Here is a 22,489-nt window from a genome sequence, read left to right on the forward strand (position 1 = left end):
CCCCTGCAAACTGAGAGAAATATGTTCTCTCCTTATATCCCCAGGGCCTAGTATAAGGCCCGGCACACAGCGGGTATTAAGCAAATGTGTAGAAGTAAGCATAGTAGGTGCTTAATAAATGACCTGTAATTCTAGGTGTCCCTAACTTTCGTGACTCTATTTCTTTTATATACATCGTTATTGGAGTATAATTGCTTCACAGTGCTGTGCTAGGTTCTGCTGTACAACAAAGTCAATCAGCCATATGCATACATATATCCCCATATCCCCTCCCTCTTGAGCTTCCCTCCCACCCTCCCTATCTCACCCTTCTAGGTGGTCACAAAGCACCAAGCTGATCTCCCTGGCTATGCAGCTGCTTCCCACTAGCTATCTATTTTACATTTGGTAGTGTATATATGTCAATGCTACTCTCACTTCGCCCCAGCTTCCCCTCCCCGCCGTGTCCTCAAGCCCATTCTCTATGTCTGCTAGTGACTCTATTTTTAATTCATCATTTTGTGATATTGATCGAGCACCTGCTGTGGGCCAGTCACTGTCCTAGGTGTTGGGGATGCAGCAGTGAACTAAACAAAAATTCCTGCCTATGAAGGGCTGATGATCAAGTGTTGTAGATGTCTTCTAGGGTGCCTGCCCTTCCCAGATAGGATGTAGTATAAGACTGTGTCTCCATATGCACCCAAAGCTACTAGAACAAGGGTGGTCACTTGACCAGGAGCTAGGATGGCCCATTCGGACTCTCTTCTGGGAATTTGGAACTGGGCAAGGGACCGTCTAGGTCAATGGCTGTTGACATTAGACTTGGAGGGTGTGCTGCTGTGAGACTTAGGCTGCAAGTCTTTCAGTGTGAGACCGACTGCTGGTCTGAAGAGGGTGGATGTGTTGGGCTTTGGCTGACAGACGCTGGTCCTTGGGTTGAGTTCTGAAAATAACATCTTCCACACTCCCTGGGCAGCTTACATCCTGCCAGTAGGAGCCATGGTTAGGGGGCCAGCCTGGGGAGGGGAGAGAAGGAGGAGAGGAGCTTCCTTCTGCTTCCCATGTGGGTCTGTGTTGTGGGTTGAACTGTGTGCCCCAAAAAGATATGTTCAAATCCTGGCCCCCTGTGCCTGTGAATGTGACCTTATTTGAAAAAAGGGTCTTTGTGCACATCATCAAGTTAAGATGAGATCATACTGGATTAAGGTCGGCTAAATTCAACACGACTGCTGTCCTCATAAGAGGGAAATCTGGACACAGACACACACGGAGAAGACCATGTGATGACAGAGGCAGTGATTGGAGTGATGCTGCCACAAACCAAGGAACACCACCTGTGGCCACCAGAAGCTGGAAGAGGCCAGGAAGGATCCTATCCTAGAGGCTCTGGAGGGATCATGACCCTGCCAACACTGTGGTCAGACTTCTAGCCTCCAGAACCGTGAGAGGATAAATTTTGGTTGTTTTAAGCCACCAAGTTTGTGGTTCTTTGTGACAGCAGCCACAGGAAACTGTCTTCAGTTGTCCAGGGGCAGCAGACAGCTAGGGTGCCAGCGCTCCCTCGGGGGTTCCAGGGGCAGCTGGGTTGGTTAGTAACACCTTCTTTTCCTTTTAATACCCCAGCCCTGGCCTTCTTGCAGTTGTTAATCCCTGGTGACTTCAGTGTTCTCTGTTTGCTCTTTCAAGCCTGTGTAGCCAGTCCCTATATTAAATCCCCTCTGCTTGAAATACCTAGATAGTTCTTCTGACTGTGCTCAAACTGCTCCAGGAAGAGCGGAGAACAAAAATAATTTGCCGAGATGAGGCCCCAGAGAGAGTGAGAGAGAAAGAGAGCGCAGGATGGAGGTTCCTGATAAATATATTAATTCCTCCTTGTTTCAATCTTGCAGTGCTTTATATTCTCTGGTCCTAGGAGAGTCCTCTTGACAAACTTATCTTTTACTAGTGAAAACCCATTCAATTTTTTTGCAAAGCCCCACAGCTCCCAGAGAATGTTTATGTGGCTGACTTTTTCCTGCCTCCTGATCGTACAGAGGAAGGCACCCACCTTTCAGAGGGCAGGTGGGAGTCTCCCACAGCTCAGCTAGATGGGTCCTGGGGCCAGCTCTGAGCTCCATTAGTTTTTCCCTCAGCATACCCAGTGGGTCTCAAATGGGAGAGATTCTGCTCCCTCCCCCAGGGGACACTTGATAATGGCTGGAGACATTTTTGGTTGTCACAACTGGGAGGGTAGTGGGGCATGTGCTACTGGCATCTAGTGGATCAAGGCCAGGGAAACTGTCAAACATCCTAGCATGCACAGAACAACCTCCATCAGAGAATGACGCAGATCCCAACGTCAACAGTGTTGAGGGTGAGGAACAGTGGTTAACCTAATCCTGGGCTGGCCCAGGCTTGGAGGGAGAAAGTGTGCAACACAGCCACATTCTATAGCATCCACACCCCTGAGAGGGAGCCAGGTCTAGGGAGCCCACCCACACATGTCCACAGACTCACCAGAAATGAGCAGAGGAAGATGAAGGAAACGAAGTAAAAATAGGCAAATTCATTGCCGCACTCATGAGTCAGGATGCCAGAGTTCTTATCACAGGGTTTACCGCTGAGGCAGGAAAGCATGATGTTGTGCCAAGCCTCTCCAGTGGCACTCCTGAGGACAGAGAGGGGGCGTCAGGGACCTGGGCACCCATCTCTGGGCACCAGCACCACCACCCCCCACCCCCCAAGGGAGGCAGAGCATTGAGGTTAAACACTTAAGCTCTGGAGCTGGACTGGTGTTGGTTCAAGTCCCAGGTAAATCACTTTTTTCCTCTTGGAGCTCAGAGAGGGGGATTCTCATCCTTGGCTGCTGTGTATTAAAGCCCAAGGAGAATGTTTTTTAAAAATGCTGATGCCAATGCCCCACTCCCACAGACTTGGATTTAACTGGTTTGGGATGTGGCCTGGAGACATAGGTATGTTTCAAAAGCTTCCCTCTCTCTAGGTGATTGTCATTTCTTATTTCTTTCTCAGGTTACTCTGCTCCAGGCACACTGGTCTCCTTGCTGCCCTCCAACATGAGAGCTATGCTCCTGCCTCAGGGCCTTTGCACTTGCTGTACCCTCTACCCTTCCTCAGACATCCACATGGCTCCCTCTCTCAACTATTTCTCTCAAATATCACCCTCCTCAAGGGAGGTGTAACCTATCAGCCTTCCTTTTTTTTTTTTTTTTCAGTTGTTACTTGAGAAAAAAATTTAGTTTGACAAAAATATACATAAATTTAATAATTTTAAGCATTTAAGTGTATAATTCAATGGCAATAAGCACATTTACAGTGCCATGAAACCATCACCACTATCCACCTCCAGAACATTTTTATCATCCCAAACTGAAAAATTGTACCCCATTAAACAATAACTCCCCCCATTCCCCTCTCCCAACCCCTGACAATATTGATTCTAGTTTTTTCCCCTAAGAATTTGCCCATTTTGGGTACCTCATGTAAGTGGAATCACACATTATTTGTTCTTTTGTGTCTCCATGTCCCTCTTAATCTTGAATTTTATCTCCTATCAGTATCCGCTATAATTTGATTATTGATTGTCTGCCTCCCCCATGGGAATATAAGCACCCAGAGGGCAGAGAATATTGTCTCTGTTTTGTTCCCAGTACTTACAGCAGCGCCTGGCACACAATAGGTGCTCAATAAACCTCTGATGAATGAATGAAGGAACCCTAAGTGCAGCCAGGATTAAGAATCAAGCCTCAGAGTCTATTCAGAGTCTATAAGCCTTTTTCCTCACCTGTCAGGTGTGGTTGCCAAGAATCTCTAGACAGGATGCTCAGGAGGATTCAGTGAGCTAATGCCTGAAAACGCCTTCATGTTTACGTCCCAGGGCCTTCAGCTCCTGCCCTGCCAGGGTCCCTTGGTCCCCCACGCCCACTCCAAACCTCAGTGGAACAGAAGGTTGAGGGCATGCCCCCCCCCCCCCGCCACCAGAAGAGAAGGATGAAAGTGTGCCCCCCTCTCACCGGAAGAGAAGCATGAGCGCCTGGAAGAAGGTCCGGAAGTTATTGTGCTCAGTGATTTGGAATTCATCCTCATCACTGTCCTCATCCTCTACGTCGATACCGATGTTGCCAAACACCTGGGGAATTAGATGGTGATGACTAGGGGTGGCCGCGCCCCCTAGTGGCTCCGGGAAAACTCCACTCAACCTTCAGGGCTGCCTCTCTGAACTGGGCTCCCTTAACCCACCCCCACCTAAAGGCGGTGGCCCTCCTTGGGAGTGCTGTGGGAACATTAGGGGGGCTGGCACTCACCTGCATCCCAATGATGGCGTAGATGAAGAAAAGCATGGCGATCAGCAGACAGACATAGGGCAGGGCCTGGTGGGAAGGAAGGCAATTAAGAATAGTGCTGGGGGCCCCTTATCCACACTGTTTCCTTCATTGTTCCCAGTTCTCCACCCCCATGGGGTGGCCGCATGCTGTGCCCGAGTGGTGCCAGGGTTGGTGGGCCTCTTTGGTGGCTCTGGGAGATTCCCCTTGGAGCTCTCATGACACATCAGGGCAGGAAGTTAGACAAGACCCCTGCATATAACACATTCTCAGCAAGGTGTATCATAGAGGCATTTCCCCCTGATTTCTAGATTCAGCCAGAGCAGGTTGGGGTGGGGGGATCCTGATTTTTCTTCTCAGCCCTGGGCTGGAGGCAGGGCCAGGGGCTCACCTTGAAGGACTGCACAAAGGTCCAGAGAAGAATTCGGATGGTGTAACCCTGACGGAGGAGTTTGATGAGCCGGGCCGCTCGGAAGAGGCGCAGGAAGCTCAGGTTGATGAAGTTATTCTGGGGAGACGGAGAAAGAGGGGTGACCATCCACCCACCCCCAGGGGCTCAGAGCTGTCACCACTCACAGAGGCCCCTACATGAAGCCAACCAACAGGAAAAAGCAAGCAAGACCCCAAATAAGGAGCGAGAGGAGAGAAAGCACTATTAATGCAATGGTGCGGAGGAAAAAACTCGAAAAAACAAAGTGGGGTGTGGGGAGGAGAAAGGGTGAGAAGGGAGGAAAAGGCATCAACTCAAAGGCATAAACCCTCCCTGCCAGCCCCACCCTCAATGGGGAAAGGAAAGAAAAAGGAAGGAAGAGAAAGGAGCGTGGGTGGGTCGGGTCGCGGAAGAAATAACAAAAGAACAAGGAAAAGAAAATATATCCGAATCATCCAATCAGGAAAAAAATCCGAGATGGTTTTTGTTTCTCCCAACAACCAAATGCACTGAGACAATAGGACACAAGCGGGTCAAGTTGCCGAATCCATCACACGTGTACGATGCACAAACACCAGGGCGGGGTGGGGGCAGTCAGCACGCTCAGGCCTGGTGGACATGTGTGGGTTCCGAGGGCATGTTACGCTTCGGGCCAGAAATGCATCTGTCACGGGACTCACCGGGCACCCTGCCCTGCCCTGCTGAGCTGCCCACCCTCTCCTGCCCGCCCTGACCTCACCCCACGGCCAAGAGGAGCAGTGGCTCAAGCCAATTGGAGAAGCGGAAGAGCATCTTTTCTTACCCCCTTGGCGAGCGGGAATGGGGAGGACGGGAGGGAGCTGGGGCTGTTCGGCTGCAGGGCGAGTCCTCGCTGCCCGCTGAGTCGGAGAAGATGCATTTGGGGCCCTTTCCCCCCTTTCAGGGATGGCTTCTCAGCTTCTGGAGCTGGGTGGAGTAGCACGGGACCAGGCCTGCAGGAAGCAGGAAGTACGCAGCGCCCGTGGGTGGGTGAGCTCGCCATCAGCCCAGGCCCACCGAGGGGCCGGTGCTGGGGGCCGGGAGGTGGGGCTGTCCCTGCCCCCAGGACCTCCCTGGGTGGACCCTGCCTCTGCTCAAAGGCCCCCTGTCTAGTCACTGCCTCTACCTCCTCCCTCCCGAGCCAGAAGAACCCCAGGTAGGGGTAGGGGTGGGGAGACAGCTATGGAGATGGTGGATCTTACGTGACTGTCCAGGGGCTTGTCTGCTGGGGCCTCTGGTGGGGTACTGGAGGCTAGAAGTCACGAATGGACCAAATCTGGCCAACGAAACTATTTTGTTGGGCCTGAGCAGTTTTCCTTTAGAAATTAAAAATAGCTCCTAGTGTTTAAAAGTCAGATTTTGCCCCCAAATCTGGCTTTCAGGCAACCCTGAGGCTGCTTCCACTGGTAGCAGTTACTTGAGGCAGAGATGTGGCTGCCTGCCGTGAAGCAGGCCACGCTTCCTCCAGTTTGCCAAGGTTCCCGCATACCAGAAATGGAACTGGTTTCTTGGCTTACGGCATCTGCTTGGTCCCCAGAGGCATTTGAGTTTGAGACTCCTGCTTCAGGTAGGCATGGAGACCACCACTGATCAGTGGGTTGGAGGCAAAGGGGCCTTAAGGGGACTTGGAGGAGTGCTAGATACAGGCCATGTAGCAACGTTTAAAGTGGCCTAGCTCTCACCCTGCAAATGGCACAGGGGTGATCATACAGGTTGCCCCAACAGTCACAGCACTGCCTTCGGTCTCAAGAGTATGGACAGTGAATTATATGGGCACCCTGTTTGGTTGTTCCTGAGGGCTTCCCAGCCACTGGATCTAGCTAGCTCTGACCTGGGAGCTGAGAGACACAGAGAAGGGTTTCAAAGAATTTCTGAGGTTGGCAGGAGGCCTCTGGGTTTTCTGGAAAAGTCTAGGGTGCTCTCTGGGACACATCAGTTGACCCTTAGGCCTCTAGGATGGGGGAGGGGTGTGGGGATCCTACCCTGACCACATTTGGGCCTAACCACTGTGAGAATCTCTCAAGTGCCTCGAATCAACCCCCAAACTCAGCTTGGGTGACAGTCACCCTCCGTGCCCTGTTGACCTGACTTCCAGCCCTGCTTGGCCACCCAGCTCCATCTGGGGACAGGGCCGATGGCCCAGGTGTCCCCAGTCCCCTCCCGTTCATCCCCAGAGTACAAGCCATCCCTTCATGGGGCGGGGCATAACATGTGGACTCATGCAAAGTCAGGCGGGCCCTGGGCTCGGGGCAGAGCGGGGCGGTAGGGACTGCTACCATGCAGGAGAAAGAAGGGGGGTTTGCAGGGAGACGCGTGCAGAGAGCATGCTGCCCTTCTTGGGGCCAGGGAGACAGGAGACACACGGGGGAAGTAGGGGTGGAAATGAAAGAGGTGACAGGGCAGGGGAAGGTTCTAGTCTGCCCTCATCCACCTCCCCCATCTCTTCCTGGGTTTGCATAGAGTCCTTCAAGTGCTCCTAGAACTTCTGACTTTCTTCCTAGCTTCCATCTTTTTGTCCACAGCCAGGAAGGAATAGCTGTCTTCTCCTCCAACCCTGCCCAGTGCTTCCTGGTTCTAGGCTGAAGGGGAGTGAGGTGGGCCCTGGAAGGCTTGCTGTGTTCAGGGGTGCGAGTACTCAGGACATGGAGACCACCCTCCTGAGGGCTCCAGAGAAGTCCTGCACTCGCAGACCCCACCTCCAGCCCAGATGTTGCCTCTGCACTCCAGACCCACTAACCCACTGCCTACCTGACTTCTTCTGGGGTGCCCTTCAGGGCACTTCAAGCCCACTGTGCCCACACTTGTGCTATTCCCCTAACCTGGCCCTCTCCTGGCATTCCCTAACTTCCATCTCCCAGTTCAAGCCAGACTCAAGTCCTCCAGGCACCTCTCTCCCCCCGAGCCCAGACCCAACCCTTTTCCAGGTCCTGGAGAGATCCCTGCTCAGAGGGCCAGTCCTCACACTGCTCCTGCTTCCTCTGCTGTCATCTCTCCTTGGGATTCCTGGTGCTCACCTCCAGCCCAGTCCGCCGCCTCCCCACTCCCTGCTCTGCAGCTGCAGGGTCTGGTCTAACCGCACTTCCGATCACGGCTCCCCTGCTCCAAATCCTCCCAGGCTCCCACAACAAGGTCCCAAGGTCCTGTCCCCTTCTGCCCTCTTCACTTTCTCTGGGTCAGCCTTCCTCTGCTCTTTGCTCCAGCCACACCCCCTCACTTGCAGACCCTGACCCCTGCGTGCTCCGACCTGCCACAGGACTTTTGCACATGCTATCCCGGGCCTCAAATGCCCTTTTCTCCCCCTCTCCACATTGTTAACTCTGCTCATCCTTCAGCTTGCAACACAGTTACAATTTCAAGTGGGTTTCAGGGGTTATTTGACCAATGCCTGCCTCCCCCCACCTGACTGTAGGTGACACAGGGGGTGGGGGCAGTGATGGTGTCCCCTTCTGCCCAACCCTCCATCTGTGGCACTGAATTGGGGCTCATTAAATGTTTGGTGGATGAATGTCTTGTGTATGGCTAGCAGGGGAGGGATCCCGGTGCAAAGATGCCATTGCGGGTCCTTCAAAGGGGCTCAGAGGATGGTGGGGGAGGGGCAGAGGCAGGTGGGATTTAACAGAGTAAGGAATGTGCAAGTGTGCAGAGAGCTGAATAAGTGAGGCGAGGGAGAGATGGACACGGTGCATCCAGGGCGTGGGTGTGGGTTTGCAGGGTGGATGGATATAACAGAAGGGAGGGATAGTGTGTGCACGTGTGTGTGTGTGTGTGTGTCAGGGGGTGGGGGAGGATCAAGAGAGGGAGATTGCAAGAGCAAAAAAAGAGAAAGGGAGAGAGAGAGAGACAGAGACAGAGAGAAAAGAGGGAACGAGAGTTAGAGACTGAACAGGAAAGAGGAGAGAGCACATGGGTTTAGTGACTGTGTCTGGGTGGGGGGCGGGGAACAGGAGTACATGCAGATCAGGGCTCCAGGAGAGGGCGTCAGCCGGCCGGTCCATCTGGAAGCAGCCAGACCTGAGTCCCGGCCGTTCAGCCAGAACCGGTTCTGGCCATTCTGAGTCCCCCTCATTTGAGAGTCTTTGCCTGCACATTGCAAGGCCCTCAGACCTCCTCCATCAGACTTGGAGATTTACGTCGCTGCTGGTCAAGCCCGAAGAGCTCGTGGGCTTGGAATGGGGTGAGGACTGTTGGAGCTTTCCTGGGGCCCTGGGATCCATGGAGTTAACCAGGAACAGGAGTGGTGTGAGAGAGTGCCTGATGGCTCTGAGTACAGGGCTGTGTGTAAGGGATGGGGTGGGAGACTCAGCCAGCCAACCTGTCCTGTTGGAGGTGTTGCATGGGGCAAACCCATCCTTTTCTCTGCAGAAGACACAAGCCAACCCAAACAGAAAACCCTAATTCAGAACCCAATACCAACCAGAGGAAGAGAGGTTGCAGGAACAAGGACGGGGGGCAGGTCCGGAGGGTTTGGAGAGATGGACAGACATACGGGGGTGGGGATAGGGGGGTGCATCAGGCAATCCAAGTTTTGAAAGCCCAGGGCGTGACATGCAATGCTGATGCGAGAAGATGCGTTCACAGTTAATGTAAGGCATTTAGACTTCAGAAAGAAGTAAGACCAACCGGATTCTAGATGCAGATGTTGAAGATGGAGGGGGAGCAGGCGGGCAGGGGCAGTTGGGGAGGCGTGTTCAGCGTTTTTTAGGTTGATTTGTAACCAGTGCCAAAAAAACCAATGGGTTTCGGTTCCCGGGCGGGGAGTGGGGGTGGTGGTGGTGGGTTGGGAGATAGTCATTGGTGTATGAACACACAGACCACGTCATGGATGAACAAATGAATTTCATAGTGCATTTTGATTGGATGAGTTTTTCAGACGGCGTTGTGCCAATATACAGTTTAAAGAGCAGGCATGAAAAGAGACAAGACAAGAAACACAGTCATTATCCATCGCACGCAGGGCAAACCCACGTCACCCCAGCCACTTGTGGGTGGCAGCTGAGGCCCGGTGGGCCTCACACCCTCTCCCCCTCCCCCGAAACCCCGGGGCCTTGCCCTCCCTATGGTCTGGCTCCCCTCGCCTCAGCCTGGCTGAGCTCTGTCTGGCCTCAGACTTAGTGGGCTTACCTGGGAGGCAGAAGGGGGCTGCTGAAGGCTCCTTGCCTAGCGGGGCAAACCTTCCCCACCGCCAGGTCGGGTGTTTATCCTCCTAAAAGGGTCCAAATGCCCACCCTCTAGCTTTCCCGCCAAATGATTATAATTCAGGGCTGAGGGGCTGCCTAACAGACTGCAGTCCAAGTACATTCACAGTAATAACAGCAACAGCAATAATAATAACCACCATCCGTGAACTAATTCCTGGCAGGTTCTGTGCCAAGCCCTTTACGTCAATCGCTCTGATTTGCTCAAAGTTGCCATCTCTGGCCCTGGAACGTCAGCCTTCTGGGGGCAGGCGTTCTTGTCGTTTTGCTCTGTTCCCGGCACCTCTAACAATGCCTGGCACACAGCAGGTGCTTAATGTATGCTTCTATGAATGCATGAATGAATGTGAGGCTTGCAAGGGTCTGATGAGGTTGGTTATGAAGGTTAGTCCCAAATACAGGACGAGAAGATGTAATACAAGTTACCCAGGGTCAAACAGCTCATAGGGGAGGGCTGTTTGACTACTGCAATAGTCCTGATATCCCTGAAGTGGATTCCGTGCCCCATTCTCCTGCCCTCCCATATCTTGCGGCCAGGAGAACAAGCCGTTGGGGTCCAGTCCTACAGATCTCTTACTGGCAACTAGAGCTTCAATCAACTTCCTCTATCTGCCCGACTGGGGTGGTGGGTCACCCCTTCTCACCTCTTGACCCAGAGGGATATTGGTTCAAAGCTGTCTTGTCTTCAGCTGTATGGCAAGATACTTTGACTGCCAGGAGAAGCTCCAGATCTCTTAGAAACTTAGGACAGAAGATGAGGTCTAAGCTCTGGCCCTCTGCCAGGGGACAGTGGCCAGGTGGGGGCAACCCCAATGGGGATAGCCCACAGCTGGGCATGACCTCTCTAGAGGAAGGTGTCAGGGGTGAGACGGGGGAAGGGGGAACTTCTGGTTCACTGAAGATGAAGGCAAAGAATTGTGGCCAAGATACCACTCGGGTGGGGGTGTGGGGGATGCGTCAGAGAATGGCCCCTCTTCTGTGTAGCTTCCCAATCCTATCAGGCTTCCAGGATAGAAGAGTGGGCCAATTGATCCCTTTGCTGCTGAGGGCTCAGTTAGGGACACCCCAGGAAACACCAGTGTGCCCTCAGGAGTCACCAGGTCTGACTGCATGACTTTAAGTAGGTCCCTCATTCTCCTCAGCGTTGAGCGTCAGTTTCCTCATCTGTGAAATGGGGCAACACCCTCTTCTTCGGGCCCCACCCCACCCAGATCTATCTTCTGCTCTCCTCTGCCTGTTCTCAGCATCACCCTGGCTCTCTGGCCTTCTGGCTCCTTTCTGGCCGGGCTTGGCCAATGGAAGTGGCTGGCAGGAGATAGAGGGTGGGAGGAGAGAAAGGTAGGGGTGTTTCTCCCCCGATGCTCCATGCCTGCTTTGGCCCTGTCTCTGGCAGGAGCTCTGTCCCTCCATGTTCACAGCTCCCACCAGGCAGCCCCTCTCTGAGTTCGGCACCTGGGCAGGTAACAGCTCCCCACGGTGGTTGGGTGCTGGGCCCCTTCCCCTCCACTCTGTGAATAGTCTCTGCTCTTGGATCCCTTCAGTGGAACCCTCTAAAGGAATTCTTTTATATGCTGAGCCCCCGACCTGTACCACGAGCTAATCCACGTAAAGCGCTTGGCACAGTGCCTGGCCGTCCCTGTCAGCTTTTATTATTGTTATTATGACAAGGTTGTTACCACCCCCGGCCCTTGGCTCTGACCCTCTGCCCTTTTGCTTCGCCTGTGAGGATCTCCTATCCTCCCCACAGCCTCCCAAGGGCCCTCAAGCCTAGGCTCACTGGCAAATGGCCAGGGAGGGGGTGTGAGGCAGGAGCTCTGGGACCTGTGTCTTCCAGATGATGTGGCCGTGTGAGGGGCCACCACGGCGAGGTCCAGAGACCTCCCCCACCACCACCCCCGCTCCACGTTGGGAACCTCCCAGGCCTGGGGATAGAGGAAGACACATGTCCCAGGGACCCTCCTAAGGTCCTGGGTATCATGTCCCCCCGTTAACCCAAGGGCCATGGCTCCCTCCTCCCTGTGAGCCGGAACATGGTTAGTTCAAGCAGAGTGGACTTGAAGCTGGTTCCCTCTGGGCCCCCGACACTGTGTGGTGTTTGGGGGGTGGGGCTCAGCCTTGGGATCCTTTAAGTGTCTCAGTTTTCTCAATGAGCTCGTCCACATTATCATAAATCGGTAGCCAAGAGGCAGGGAAGTTCACGTTGCAGCGCTAGCCCCACGGCGGTGGCTTCGGACCTCCCCATCTCCCCACGTCACCCTTTTGAGGGGCTGCCCTTGCTCCCAGGGGCCCCAATTCTCCCTCTTTGGTCATGGTCAAGCACTGGCTTGAGCCAGCTGTGGCCGTCGGGACCCACTGCTTCTTGATGACCTCTTCCTCGCCCCTCCCAGCCTGGCCAGGAACTGCCCAGAGAGAAGCCGGCGGGAAACTTACCCCAAACTCGGTCACCAGGATGTCGGTGATGCTGCCCAGAACAGTCACAAAGTCGAAGATGTTCCAGGCATCGCGGAAATAATTCTAGAATGGGGACCCACAAGATAGAGATGCCAACATAGGGCTCCATGGCTGGCCCCCAAGTCCAGCCCAGGGGGCCCGTTAGGGGCACAGCTGCAGACCAGTCAAGTTCCCGGGACAGTTACAGTCATTCAAACAGCAAAATGTTGCTTGGATGGGCTTCTCAGTATCATCTGTTCTGAGTCCCCCCTCCCTGGGACCCCCAAGCCTTCCCACGGCTTGCTTGGCCCCAGAGGGGGGTCCCCGGGTGCCGCTTCAGCTCTGTTGTGGGGGAGGGCTGCCTTTCTGGGCTGTGCCCTGTTTCTCCAACAGTTCCAAGGGCTCTCTGAGACCTCAGATGCTTCATAAATGACGTCACTGGGGTCCTCATGAAGACTCTCGGAAGGAAGGTTTATCACCCATTTTATATGAGGCGACTGGGGCTCAGAGAGCAAAGACGCTCACCTCAGGCAGCACAGAGGTGAAGAGTCAGGATTTGAACCCAGGTCTGGGCAAGTCCAGAGTCTATGGACAGGACCCTGCTGAATCAAGACCGTGCTTATAGCACACTTGCTAAGACAGCAGCCTCTGGGTTCACATGCCAGCTCTGCTACCATCCAGCTATGTGGCTGTGGGTCAGTGACTTAACCTCTCTGTGCCTCCATTTCCTAATCTGGAGAAGGGGGATAGGAACAAGGGTGCAGAGGCCTTCTGGGCATACACGAGGCTACACTTCCTGGCCCCCTTGTGGTTAGATAAGGTTGTGTGTCTAGTTACAGCCGATGGGTTGTGAACAGAGGCAGCATGAGTCACTTTCTGGCCAGCGCAGGACCCGCCAGAACTCTCTTAACCCTGGACCTGGTGACCAGTAATGTTCCAGATGACGGCTGCTCAGTGAGCCCGGGTCTCTGAGTAAACCCTCTGTTGACTGGAGCAACAAAGCTGTGTTTGTTACCACAGCTTAACTTGAGCTATCCTGACTGGTATATCCCTGGGCTGGGTTCTGGCTCAAGTGGGACACACAGGTATAGTATGCTGTTGTTAAAATACTGAAATATTGGGACTTCTTGGTGGCGCAGTGGTTAAGACTCCACGCTCCCAATGCAGGGGGCCTGGGTTCAATTCCTGGTCAGGGAATTAGATCCCACATGCATGCCGCAACTAAGAGTTTGCATGCCACAACTAAGGAGCCTGCCTGCCACAACTAAGACCCAGTGCAACCAAATAAATAAATAAATATTAAAAAAAAAAACTGAAATATTTCACAGTTTGAGCCCACAATGAGTAGCACCCCTGCCTGGACCTAAGGGTCTGGTTCAAATAGACGGCCCTTCCCTCAAGGCTTGGTGGGACCCATGCTAAACACAGGCCTTCCCAGCAACCTCACAAAAGCAGAGGCCAGATCGGGGCTTGGGCCCCATTATGAGCAGTCAGTCATCTTCTCCCCTGAGTATCTGACCCGGCGGCAGCCCCTCTGCCTCACAGAGAAGGACACAGGCTTTGGATCTGTGCTTCCCAGGATCAAATTCTTTTAGCATGTACGAATCAAATGTCCTCAGAGTGGGACTGCTTGGGCCTCAGGGCCCTCTCCTGGAAGACAAAGGTATAACAACAATCTGATAATGAATGTGAGTCACTGTGGGGTTTGGTATATAGTAGGTGCTCAATAAATGGATGTTGTTTTATGGTTGTCTAAAAGGAGTTCAGGTTCCACTGGCACTTTTGGTATTTTAACAGGTGCGGCTGGGGCCCTACCCATATCCCCTCATATTTTGACTGTGTACCTTTGTTACTCTGCCCAGGGGCTTTCTCTAGCTGCATAGGGGAATTAACAGCTCCTCTGGGAGCAGCCGTTGACTGACTGATGGGCACTGGAGGATAAATACTCCGGCTCCCCACCACGGGTGACATGACCTGAGTAAGTGCTCTCTGCTGCACCCCAGAGGTCCTCCATGGAACTGCATCCCAGTTATACCCATAGGGAAGCTGCTCACCAACACACCCTGTACTGGCTGCCTTCCCTTCTCTGTCTCACACCCTCTTTCCCCTACGGGGCTTCCTGGAGTCACCTCCCAGACAAATTCCTTGCATTCAAGTTTGTCTCAGGCTCTATCTCTAGGGGAGCACAAACGAGGACAACTTTATAGGTGTTTGGCTACAGGCCTCAAGCCCCCGGATAGCCCCCCTCTCATTTAAACTCCACATGGGGAACTTGGGGCTTCATGTAAAACTGAAGGGGGAGGCATAGTGCAGAACCCTGCAGGATTGTCAGGGGTGGAGGAGATGGAGTCCCAGCCCCTGGCAGAACGCATCACTTCACCACCAGAACATTGACTGGGAATGAAAAAAAATTACAAGACAGCTGCATTGGGCAGGGCTTGTACCTGAGCTCATGCTCACACCGCCCTCAGCCCTGGGAGGCTGGATGTGTCGTTCTCCCATCTTGTAGATGTATACGTAGGAGCAAATAGGCCAAGTGCCTTGCTTGCGGTCACATAGCTAGAAAGGGTCTGAGGCAGGATTCACACCCAGGCATGGGTACTCGAGAGCCTGAGTTCTTCCCGGTACATGTTCTGTGACCTGTTCCGGGTCACACAGCCCACAGGTGGCATCCCCAGGACTGGAACTCTGAGTTGGTGCAATTGCTCTGACGGCAGGGTGCCTCTCCCTGCCTGGCTGGTCCTCAGTGCAGGGCCCAATGGCCCAGCCTGTATGTTGGGTTCCCCTGGGTGTCCTCATGAAAAATACAGATTCAGGGGCTTCCCTGGTGGCGCAGCGGTTGAGAGTCTGCCTGCCAGTGCAGGGGACATGGGTTGGAGCCCTGGTCTGGGAGGATCCCACATGCCGTGGAGCAACTGGGCCCGTGAGCCACAACTGCAGAGCCTGCGCGTCTGGAGCCTGTGCTCCGCAATGAGAGGCCGCGACAGTGAGAAGCCCGCGCACCGCGATGAAGAGTGGCCCCCGCTCGCTGCAACTGGAGAAAGCCCTTGCACGGAAACGAAGACCCAACACGCCAAAAATAATAGATAAATAAATTAATTAAAAAAAAAAGCTGATGCAGCCACCGATAAAATGAAAATAAGTTAAAAAAATACAGATTCAGGGGCTCCCACCCCACCAAATGAATAAGGATCTCTTGAGGTGGGTCTGGGGCATCATTCAACTTTAAGTGCTTCTGTTGGGTTGCAGGCTTGGTAGCCACTGCTTTGGAGGAGAAAGGTCAGGTGATGAGCTTTATTGTGACACTTTCTGGTATTTACTGAGTGCTCGCAACATGTCAGGCTTGGACCTTCAGTCTCCAGACACACATTATTTGCATTTGGGGTTTGCAAGAGCTCTTTTGAGGGAGAGGCAGAGGATGGGCCTTTCTTGCAAAGGAGGAGAGAGAGGTGAGGTGACATAGCCTGGATATGATTGGACTCGAGATCTCTCTGGTGCCAAAGCCGACAGCTTTCACCACCTTGGGAAGCCGAGGTATGACCCCAGTCTCGGTCTGACACCACGGGCTGTAGGTCATTCTCTTCAGAGATGTGGGCTAAGCATATCCTCAAGTCCTTTACAGTCAGGCCTCTGTATCCGCGGGTCCCACATCTGTGGATTCAACCAATTGCCAGTCGCATTGGTTGACTCTGTGGATGCAGAACCTGTGGATAGGGAGGCCTGACTTACCTGCAACCTCTGGGATGCGATATGAGAACATCTGATTTTTATCAGTGACACAGATCATATTGGTAATCCTGCGGGCGTTTGCTGTCTACTTTCAGGATGGAAGGAATAGCAAAAGTCCAGTTAGCAGCTGGTGAAAAATAAAGATGGAAATTTTTTCACCTCTTATTTCCTGGGCTCCCTCACCCCACCCTACATCCATAGATCCCTTAGGGGGTCAATGGGCCTCGGGTTAAGACCACTTGCATTAGTGGGAGACGAAATCAAGTTAGTAGGTCATGAACTGCATTAAAAAAGGAGGGGCGTGACTTCCCTGGTGGTCCAGTGGTTAAGACTCTGCGTTTCCACTGCAGGGGGCGTGGGTTTGATCCCTAGTCGGGGAACTAAGATCCCAAGTGCCATGCCGTGTGGCCGGTGCGGGGGGAAGAAAGCGGGAGTGGGGGGGACATGGAATCAAGGAGATAGACAACTTCAGAGTATAGGGCATGTGCTAAGGGGAGATACAGATTCTGTGAATATTTCATTTTGGTTGTCTGTTTGTACATCTGAGTACTGGGCTCCACTGCAAAATGTATTTCTTACTGCGATTGTGGCTGGAACAGTTTGAATGCTATGGGCTTGCCTGTCTGGATCTCAGTTTCCTTACCTGCAAAATGAATCATTACCCGTCTCATCGCATCATTTAATAATCGATATGTGCCTGACACAGAGTTTGGAATCTGTGCACATTGGAGGGATGCTCAAGTCACCAGTGGGGTTGGGGGCAGAGGGGCCAGGTGGGGAGACCACCACCCAGCACCCAGTGCCCCTCTGGGCTTTCCCTTAACCCACAGCTCTAGCTCCAAGGCTGGACTTACCAGAATCCCAAAAGCCATGACTTTGAGAACACATTCCAGAGAGAAGAGGGAAGTGAAGACAATGTTGAATACCCTCAGGGCATTTTCATAAGCAACAGAGGCCCCGTAGAACTAGAGAAGAAAGGAAGTAGAGCAGTGGGGTCAGTGGGCACAGTGTCGAGGACCAGGGCTGGGGTGGCTTCGTGGCTGCCCTTTTCCCAGGGCAGGCAGGACTCGGACACTTGGTTTCCCTATTGATGTCCTGTGGAGCCAGCCCGGGCCCCAGGCAAGCTCTTTACTGGCTGCGCTACTCTTTTCAGGTCAAAACAAAAATTCCTTTCTTCAGTCCTATCTTAGCAGCCGAGATCGCGGGAGAGCCTGGCCCTATCGATGGGCTTCCTGATGGGATGCAGGATGTCTACAGCATCCTCTTTGCAGTCATTTCTTTTTTTCTTTCCAGATGTCTTTTTAAATTCTTACCTGTACACTCCTATGAGACCACTTCCCAGACCAAGATGGAGAACCTTTCCAGCAACCCTCCCAAAAGTTTTCTTGAACCCCTTCCCAGTTGATAACCCCCGCGCCCCGCCAGAGGTAACCGCTCTTCTGACTCCTTATGACTCTTGCCCAAACTAATCAGATTTGAACCGACAACCTTTAAATCTAACTACCAGGTTACAGGAAATCCAGCAGATGGAGGAAACCAATGCACCCAGAGGTGGGACAGTTTTCATTCAGCTCATCTGGTTTCCTCAAAAAGTTAACAGCGCGGGGTGGTGGGGGGGCGGGGGTGGGGCAGAGGACAGAGATTTAAAAACAAAAAACTGGAGACCACGTGTAGCCATTTAGATCTTGGCTCAAAAAACAACTTACTGTAAAAGACGTTTTGGGGACAATTCAATATGGATCTTACGGTGTTAACCCTAAGCTTGTCAGACATGAGGACATGTAGGAGAATGTTCTGATTACTTTGGAAAGCACACTGGAGAATTTAAGTGTGAAATAGCGTGGTGTCTATCATTTAAAACACTTTAAAAAATAGATGAGATGTCCAGAATAGGTAGATCCATAGAACACAGATTAGTGGTTGCCAGGGGCTGGGGGAAGGGGGATAGGGAGTCACTGGTAATGGGGATGGGTTTCCTTTTGGGGTGATGGAAATGTTCCGGAAACAGATAGAGGTGGTGTTTGCACAACATCGTGAATGTACCAAATGCCACTGAATTGTACACTTTAAAATGGTTAACCGTAGGTTATGTGGATTTCATCTCAATTTTTAAAAAATGAGAAAAAAAAAAAACAGATGAAGCAAACATAGCAGAATGGTCCAAATGGGTAACTCTGGGTGATGGAGACTGGGTATTCACAAGCGCCTGGATACTCAGGATGTGGTCCAGGGACCTGCAGCAACCGCATCACCGGGATGCTGGTTAGAACTGTGGAGTCCCAGACCCACCCAGACCCGCTGAACCAGAATCTGCATTTTCACAAGATGCCCAGCTGACCTGTGAGCAGTTTGAGAAGGGCTGTGCTGTCCTATCTTTCTCTCTTCTGTTTGTTTGACACTGTTATGTTCCTAACAATGAAAAGACAAAGCACTTGCTTATGGAGATGAATTTTCAGGTGAATACAGGCACTGCTTTTCTACCAGTTCAAAAAATCAACAGCTAAATTTGTTGAGTGTTTTTAAGGATTGAGAAATGTGCTAACATCTTTGCAGGAACTTTCTTATTCAATCCTAATCCCCACAGGGGACAGGGAACGTGCTATTATTATCCTTCCCATTTTATTGACAGGGAAACTGAGGCCCTGAGTTGCCACTCGTCACTAGTGCAAGGTTAAATGGTGAATTAAATGGCAGAGATGGGCTCAAATTCAGGCTTTTGGTCTCCAAAGCACAGGGTGAGAGGTTTTGACTTTTCACCCTGAAGAGGCTCCACGGCCCCAAGGCTCGCAGGGTCTTTACCTGACCTTCCCTCCTCATTTCTTTCATCAAACATTTATCAAGGGGCTCTTGTTCCCTCTGAGTTAGGCCCTCTCTGAGCCCCTGAAATTCAGGGGTGATCAGTACTTGTCTGGCTCCTCGGAGCTCACAGGCAGGTGGTAGACTATCAGGCAACCCAACACTGATATCGTGGCACGTGAGATAACAGACAGGATGCTTGCAAACACCTCATGCGGTCCTGGGAGGTCAGGGAAGGCTTCCTAGAGGAAGGGCTCTGCAGGGGCGGCTGGAAGGGGCTGGCCAGACAAAGTGGTGGGAGCCGTGTGTCAGGCAGAGGGCACAGCAGGAACAGGGGCTTGGTGGTGACACAGAGCGCGGTCTGCCTGGGAAACTCATAGCCGGTTCTGTTTTGCGTGGGGCAGGGGCGCGGTGGGGATTAAGCAGTGCCTGGGGGGAGGGGGGACTCACCTTCATCATAAGCACGATGGTGTTGAGGGCGATCATGGCCATGATGGTGTACTCGAAAGGCGGGGACACCACGAACTGCCACATACGGTACTGGAAACTCTGCTTGTTCTGGGGCATATGTCGGGTCAGGGGTTTAGCGCTGATGGCGAAGTCAATGCAGGCCCTCTGCGGGACAGAGCGCAGCGGTGTGAGGGCCTGGGGCAGGAGAGAGGCGGCTGGACACCCAGCAGCCCCCGTCTCATTCGATGCAGCTCTTCTGCACGTCTGCCTGGATGTCTGCCTGGATGTCTGCCTCTCCTGCCCACCCCACACCCCCCATAAGCTCCTCGCCGTGAATGTTTTCTTGTGCCTGACACTCCCCCATGATCTCATTGAATCCCCTTAGCAAACATGACCAATGGGTACTATCAGTAGCTCCCACTCTGCAGGTGAGGAAAATAAAGGCTCAGAGAGGTTAAGCCTGACGTGGCACAGCTGCCTAGTGGGCGAACCTTGAATTTCAACCAGAGTCTGACATTGAAGCCTAACCATTCTTTTTTAAAATTTTACGGAAGTATAGCTGATTTAAAATGCTGTGTTCATTTCTGCTATCCAGCAAAGCAATTCAGTTGCTCTTTTCATATTTTTTTCTATGATGGTTTATCACAGGATATTCAGTATAGTTCTCTGTGCTATAACAGTAGGACCTTGTTGTTTATCCATCCTATATATAATAGGATTCCTCTGCTAATCCCAAACTCCCAGTCCTTCCCTCCCCCCAACCCCCCACGCCCTTGGCAGCTACAAGTCTGTTCTCTATGTCAATGAGTCTGTTTCTGTTTCATAGATACGTTCATTTGTGTCATATTTTAGATTCCACATAAAGTGATACCATATGGTATTTGTCTTTCTCTTTCTGACTTGCTTTGCTTAGTATGATAACCTCTAGGTCCACCCATGTTGTGAACCCTAACCATTCTTTCTTACTGACTATTTTGCTTCTCCTTCTCTTTGAGGGAAGGAGACAGGGAGGAATAATAATTGTTTAGTCTTAGAGGCCAACAAAGCAGAGGAAGAATGCATTCTAGGTCCCCCACCTAGCTTGGATGATTCTAGAGAAGCAAAAGGTCATGCGTATACTCTCTGGTGGACTGGATTTTCATTCGTAAATATTCACCACCCCTCCCTGGGGGAGATTATACTTCCCTGCCCCACTGACATCAGACATGTGACTAGCTCTGGATAATGAAATGTGAGAAGTGACACACGTCACTTCTGGGCACAAGCCACAAGAGTTGGACCATGGTTTGCCATTCTCTCTTTTTTATCTGAAGCATCTTAGAGGGGAACCAGAATAAAGATGACATGGAGCACAGCCACCTGGACATGCAGTCCAATTCCTTTGTGGATATCTGGCATCGAGATGCGAGGGCTGCTTGTTACCGCATCATAACCTAGTCCAAACTGACTGATACATACACAACTTCTCTCTGATGTGTTTTCCTCTGGAAACCCCATGAAGGGCTGCCCTTCATGCAGACTGGATTCTGCTTGAAGAATGCTGCTGTTCCCTCCCCAGACGCCCGCAGAAGCTGGTTCCTCTGTATGTGTGTGTGTGTGCATGTGTGAGGGGGGGCTGTCAGTTTTTAAGTGGGGATGTAAGTGGGAAGTGGTACCTCATTTTTCTCCAGGCTGTATTCCTCCATCATTTTGTCCCCCTGCTCCTGGAAGGTGATGATGATCAAGGCCACAAAGATATTGACAAAGAAGAAGGGGAACACCACAAAGTAGACAACGTAGAAGATGGACATCTCCATGCGGTACCCAGGGCTGGGACCCTGGTTCTCAAAGGTGGCATCCACGGAGTGCTTGAGGACCCTGTGAGGACCGGGGTGGGGAGAGGGGGAAAGTGAGACAGGGGAACAGAAATGGAGGAAAATATTAAGAGGAAACAGAAAAGAAATGAAGAGTCGTCACTGATTTCTGACTGCAGTCACTGTGGTTACTTTATGAAGCTGTAATCTTCCCACCTCTTTTGCCTGTGGGGAGTGTTGACAGCAATGTCAGTTGCTTCTACTGCCCTGTATTGAGGGCCTGTTACGTGCCAGAAATGATGTTCAACATTTTACTCATTTTCTCAGCAACCCTCTCAGGGAGGTTATTACTGGCTCCGTTTTGCACACAAGGAAACTGAGGTTCGGCTGTAGATCACCCACTCAGATGCGGCCAAGGTGGGATTTGAAACCAGGCTTGTGGTGATGAATGGGAGTGAGTAGGGGGTCATGGAGGCAGGCGTATGTGTGTGTGTGTGTGTATGTGTGTGAATATTTAAGCACAGGTGGTCGTGGGAGCCAAGGAGGGGTAATGAGGATGCACACGGAAGTGCGTGTATGCACGGCTGCTCTGTACATTTGCACAGATCACTCACTGCTCAAGTGCTCTGCATCTAAGGGGCACCATTCATACTGTAGACCTGATAGATTTGTGTATTAATGGTGACAGCTTTTTGGCAGGTGGCCATAAAGTGCCTTTTTGGAGCAAGACCATTAAGTATATTGCAACGCTCTTCTGACAGATGGAAGTAAAGTCTGTTGAGGAATGGGTGTCTTTAAAAATTCGCTCAGAGGTGCCTGAAGGGCTAGCGCTGGCCCCGCGCGTGTGGATACTGAGTGTGTGTATGGGTGATTAGACAGGCGTGTGTTGGTTGGGGTGTTTGCTGAGCGAGGGAGGGAGGTGAGGATGCTGAAGGTAGCCACCGGAAACTACCAAACCTTCAACCTGCATTCAGCCGAGACCTCTGGAGGCACTTGCCATGGGCACAAATTCAGCGGGTGTCAAACCCCTCGGTAATCGAGATAAATAACATTTCACTGTAATATTTAGTATTTCCTGCAACATGTTAAAAAGTCAAAAGAAATGCCCCAAAGCCCCTGATGAACAAAACCTCAAAAATTTAAATTTTGAGGCCTTCCCTAGCAATCCAGTGGTTGAGACTCGTACCTCCAATTCCAGGGGTGCAGGTTTGATCCCTGGTTGGGGAACTAAAATCCCACATGCCACGCACCGTGGCCAACCCCCCCCCCACCGCAAAAAAAACCCACCCCCCCAAACAAAAAAAAACTTAAAAAAGAATTAAAGTTTGGACTCGCACAAGTCAGTCTCCC

The 22,489-nt window shown here is 52.0% G+C and overlaps 1 protein-coding gene across 3 annotated transcripts in view; it reads right to left on the reverse strand.

The window, feature by feature from the left end:
• CACNA1A (calcium voltage-gated channel subunit alpha1 A) overlaps positions 1-22,489 on the reverse strand; it is a 236,061-nt gene that overhangs the window by 22,397 nt on the left and 191,175 nt on the right. For 2 of the 3 annotated variants that reach the window (XM_065874591.1, XM_065874592.1), the window contains exons 28-35: positions 21,002-21,203; positions 19,347-19,511; positions 16,955-17,065; positions 12,372-12,455; positions 4,690-4,806; positions 4,281-4,346; positions 3,990-4,105; positions 2,476-2,626 (exon numbers count right to left, since the gene is read on the reverse strand). In XM_065874591.1, coding sequence (XP_065730663.1) covers positions 2,476-2,626; positions 3,990-4,105; positions 4,281-4,346; positions 4,690-4,806; positions 12,372-12,455; positions 16,955-17,065; positions 19,347-19,511; positions 21,002-21,203 — 1,012 coding nt within the window. Of the gene's footprint in view, positions 1-2,475; positions 2,627-3,989; positions 4,106-4,280; positions 4,347-4,689; positions 4,807-9,366; positions 9,373-12,371; positions 12,456-16,954; positions 17,066-19,346; positions 19,512-21,001; positions 21,204-22,489 lie in introns of all 3 variants that reach the window. The other variant, XM_065874589.1, reaches the window with a different exon arrangement.

The sequence above is a fragment of the Phocoena phocoena genome, chromosome 3 (assembly GCF_963924675.1).
Source record: "Phocoena phocoena chromosome 3, mPhoPho1.1, whole genome shotgun sequence".
NCBI classification, from domain to species: Eukaryota; Metazoa; Chordata; class Mammalia; order Artiodactyla; family Phocoenidae; genus Phocoena; species Phocoena phocoena.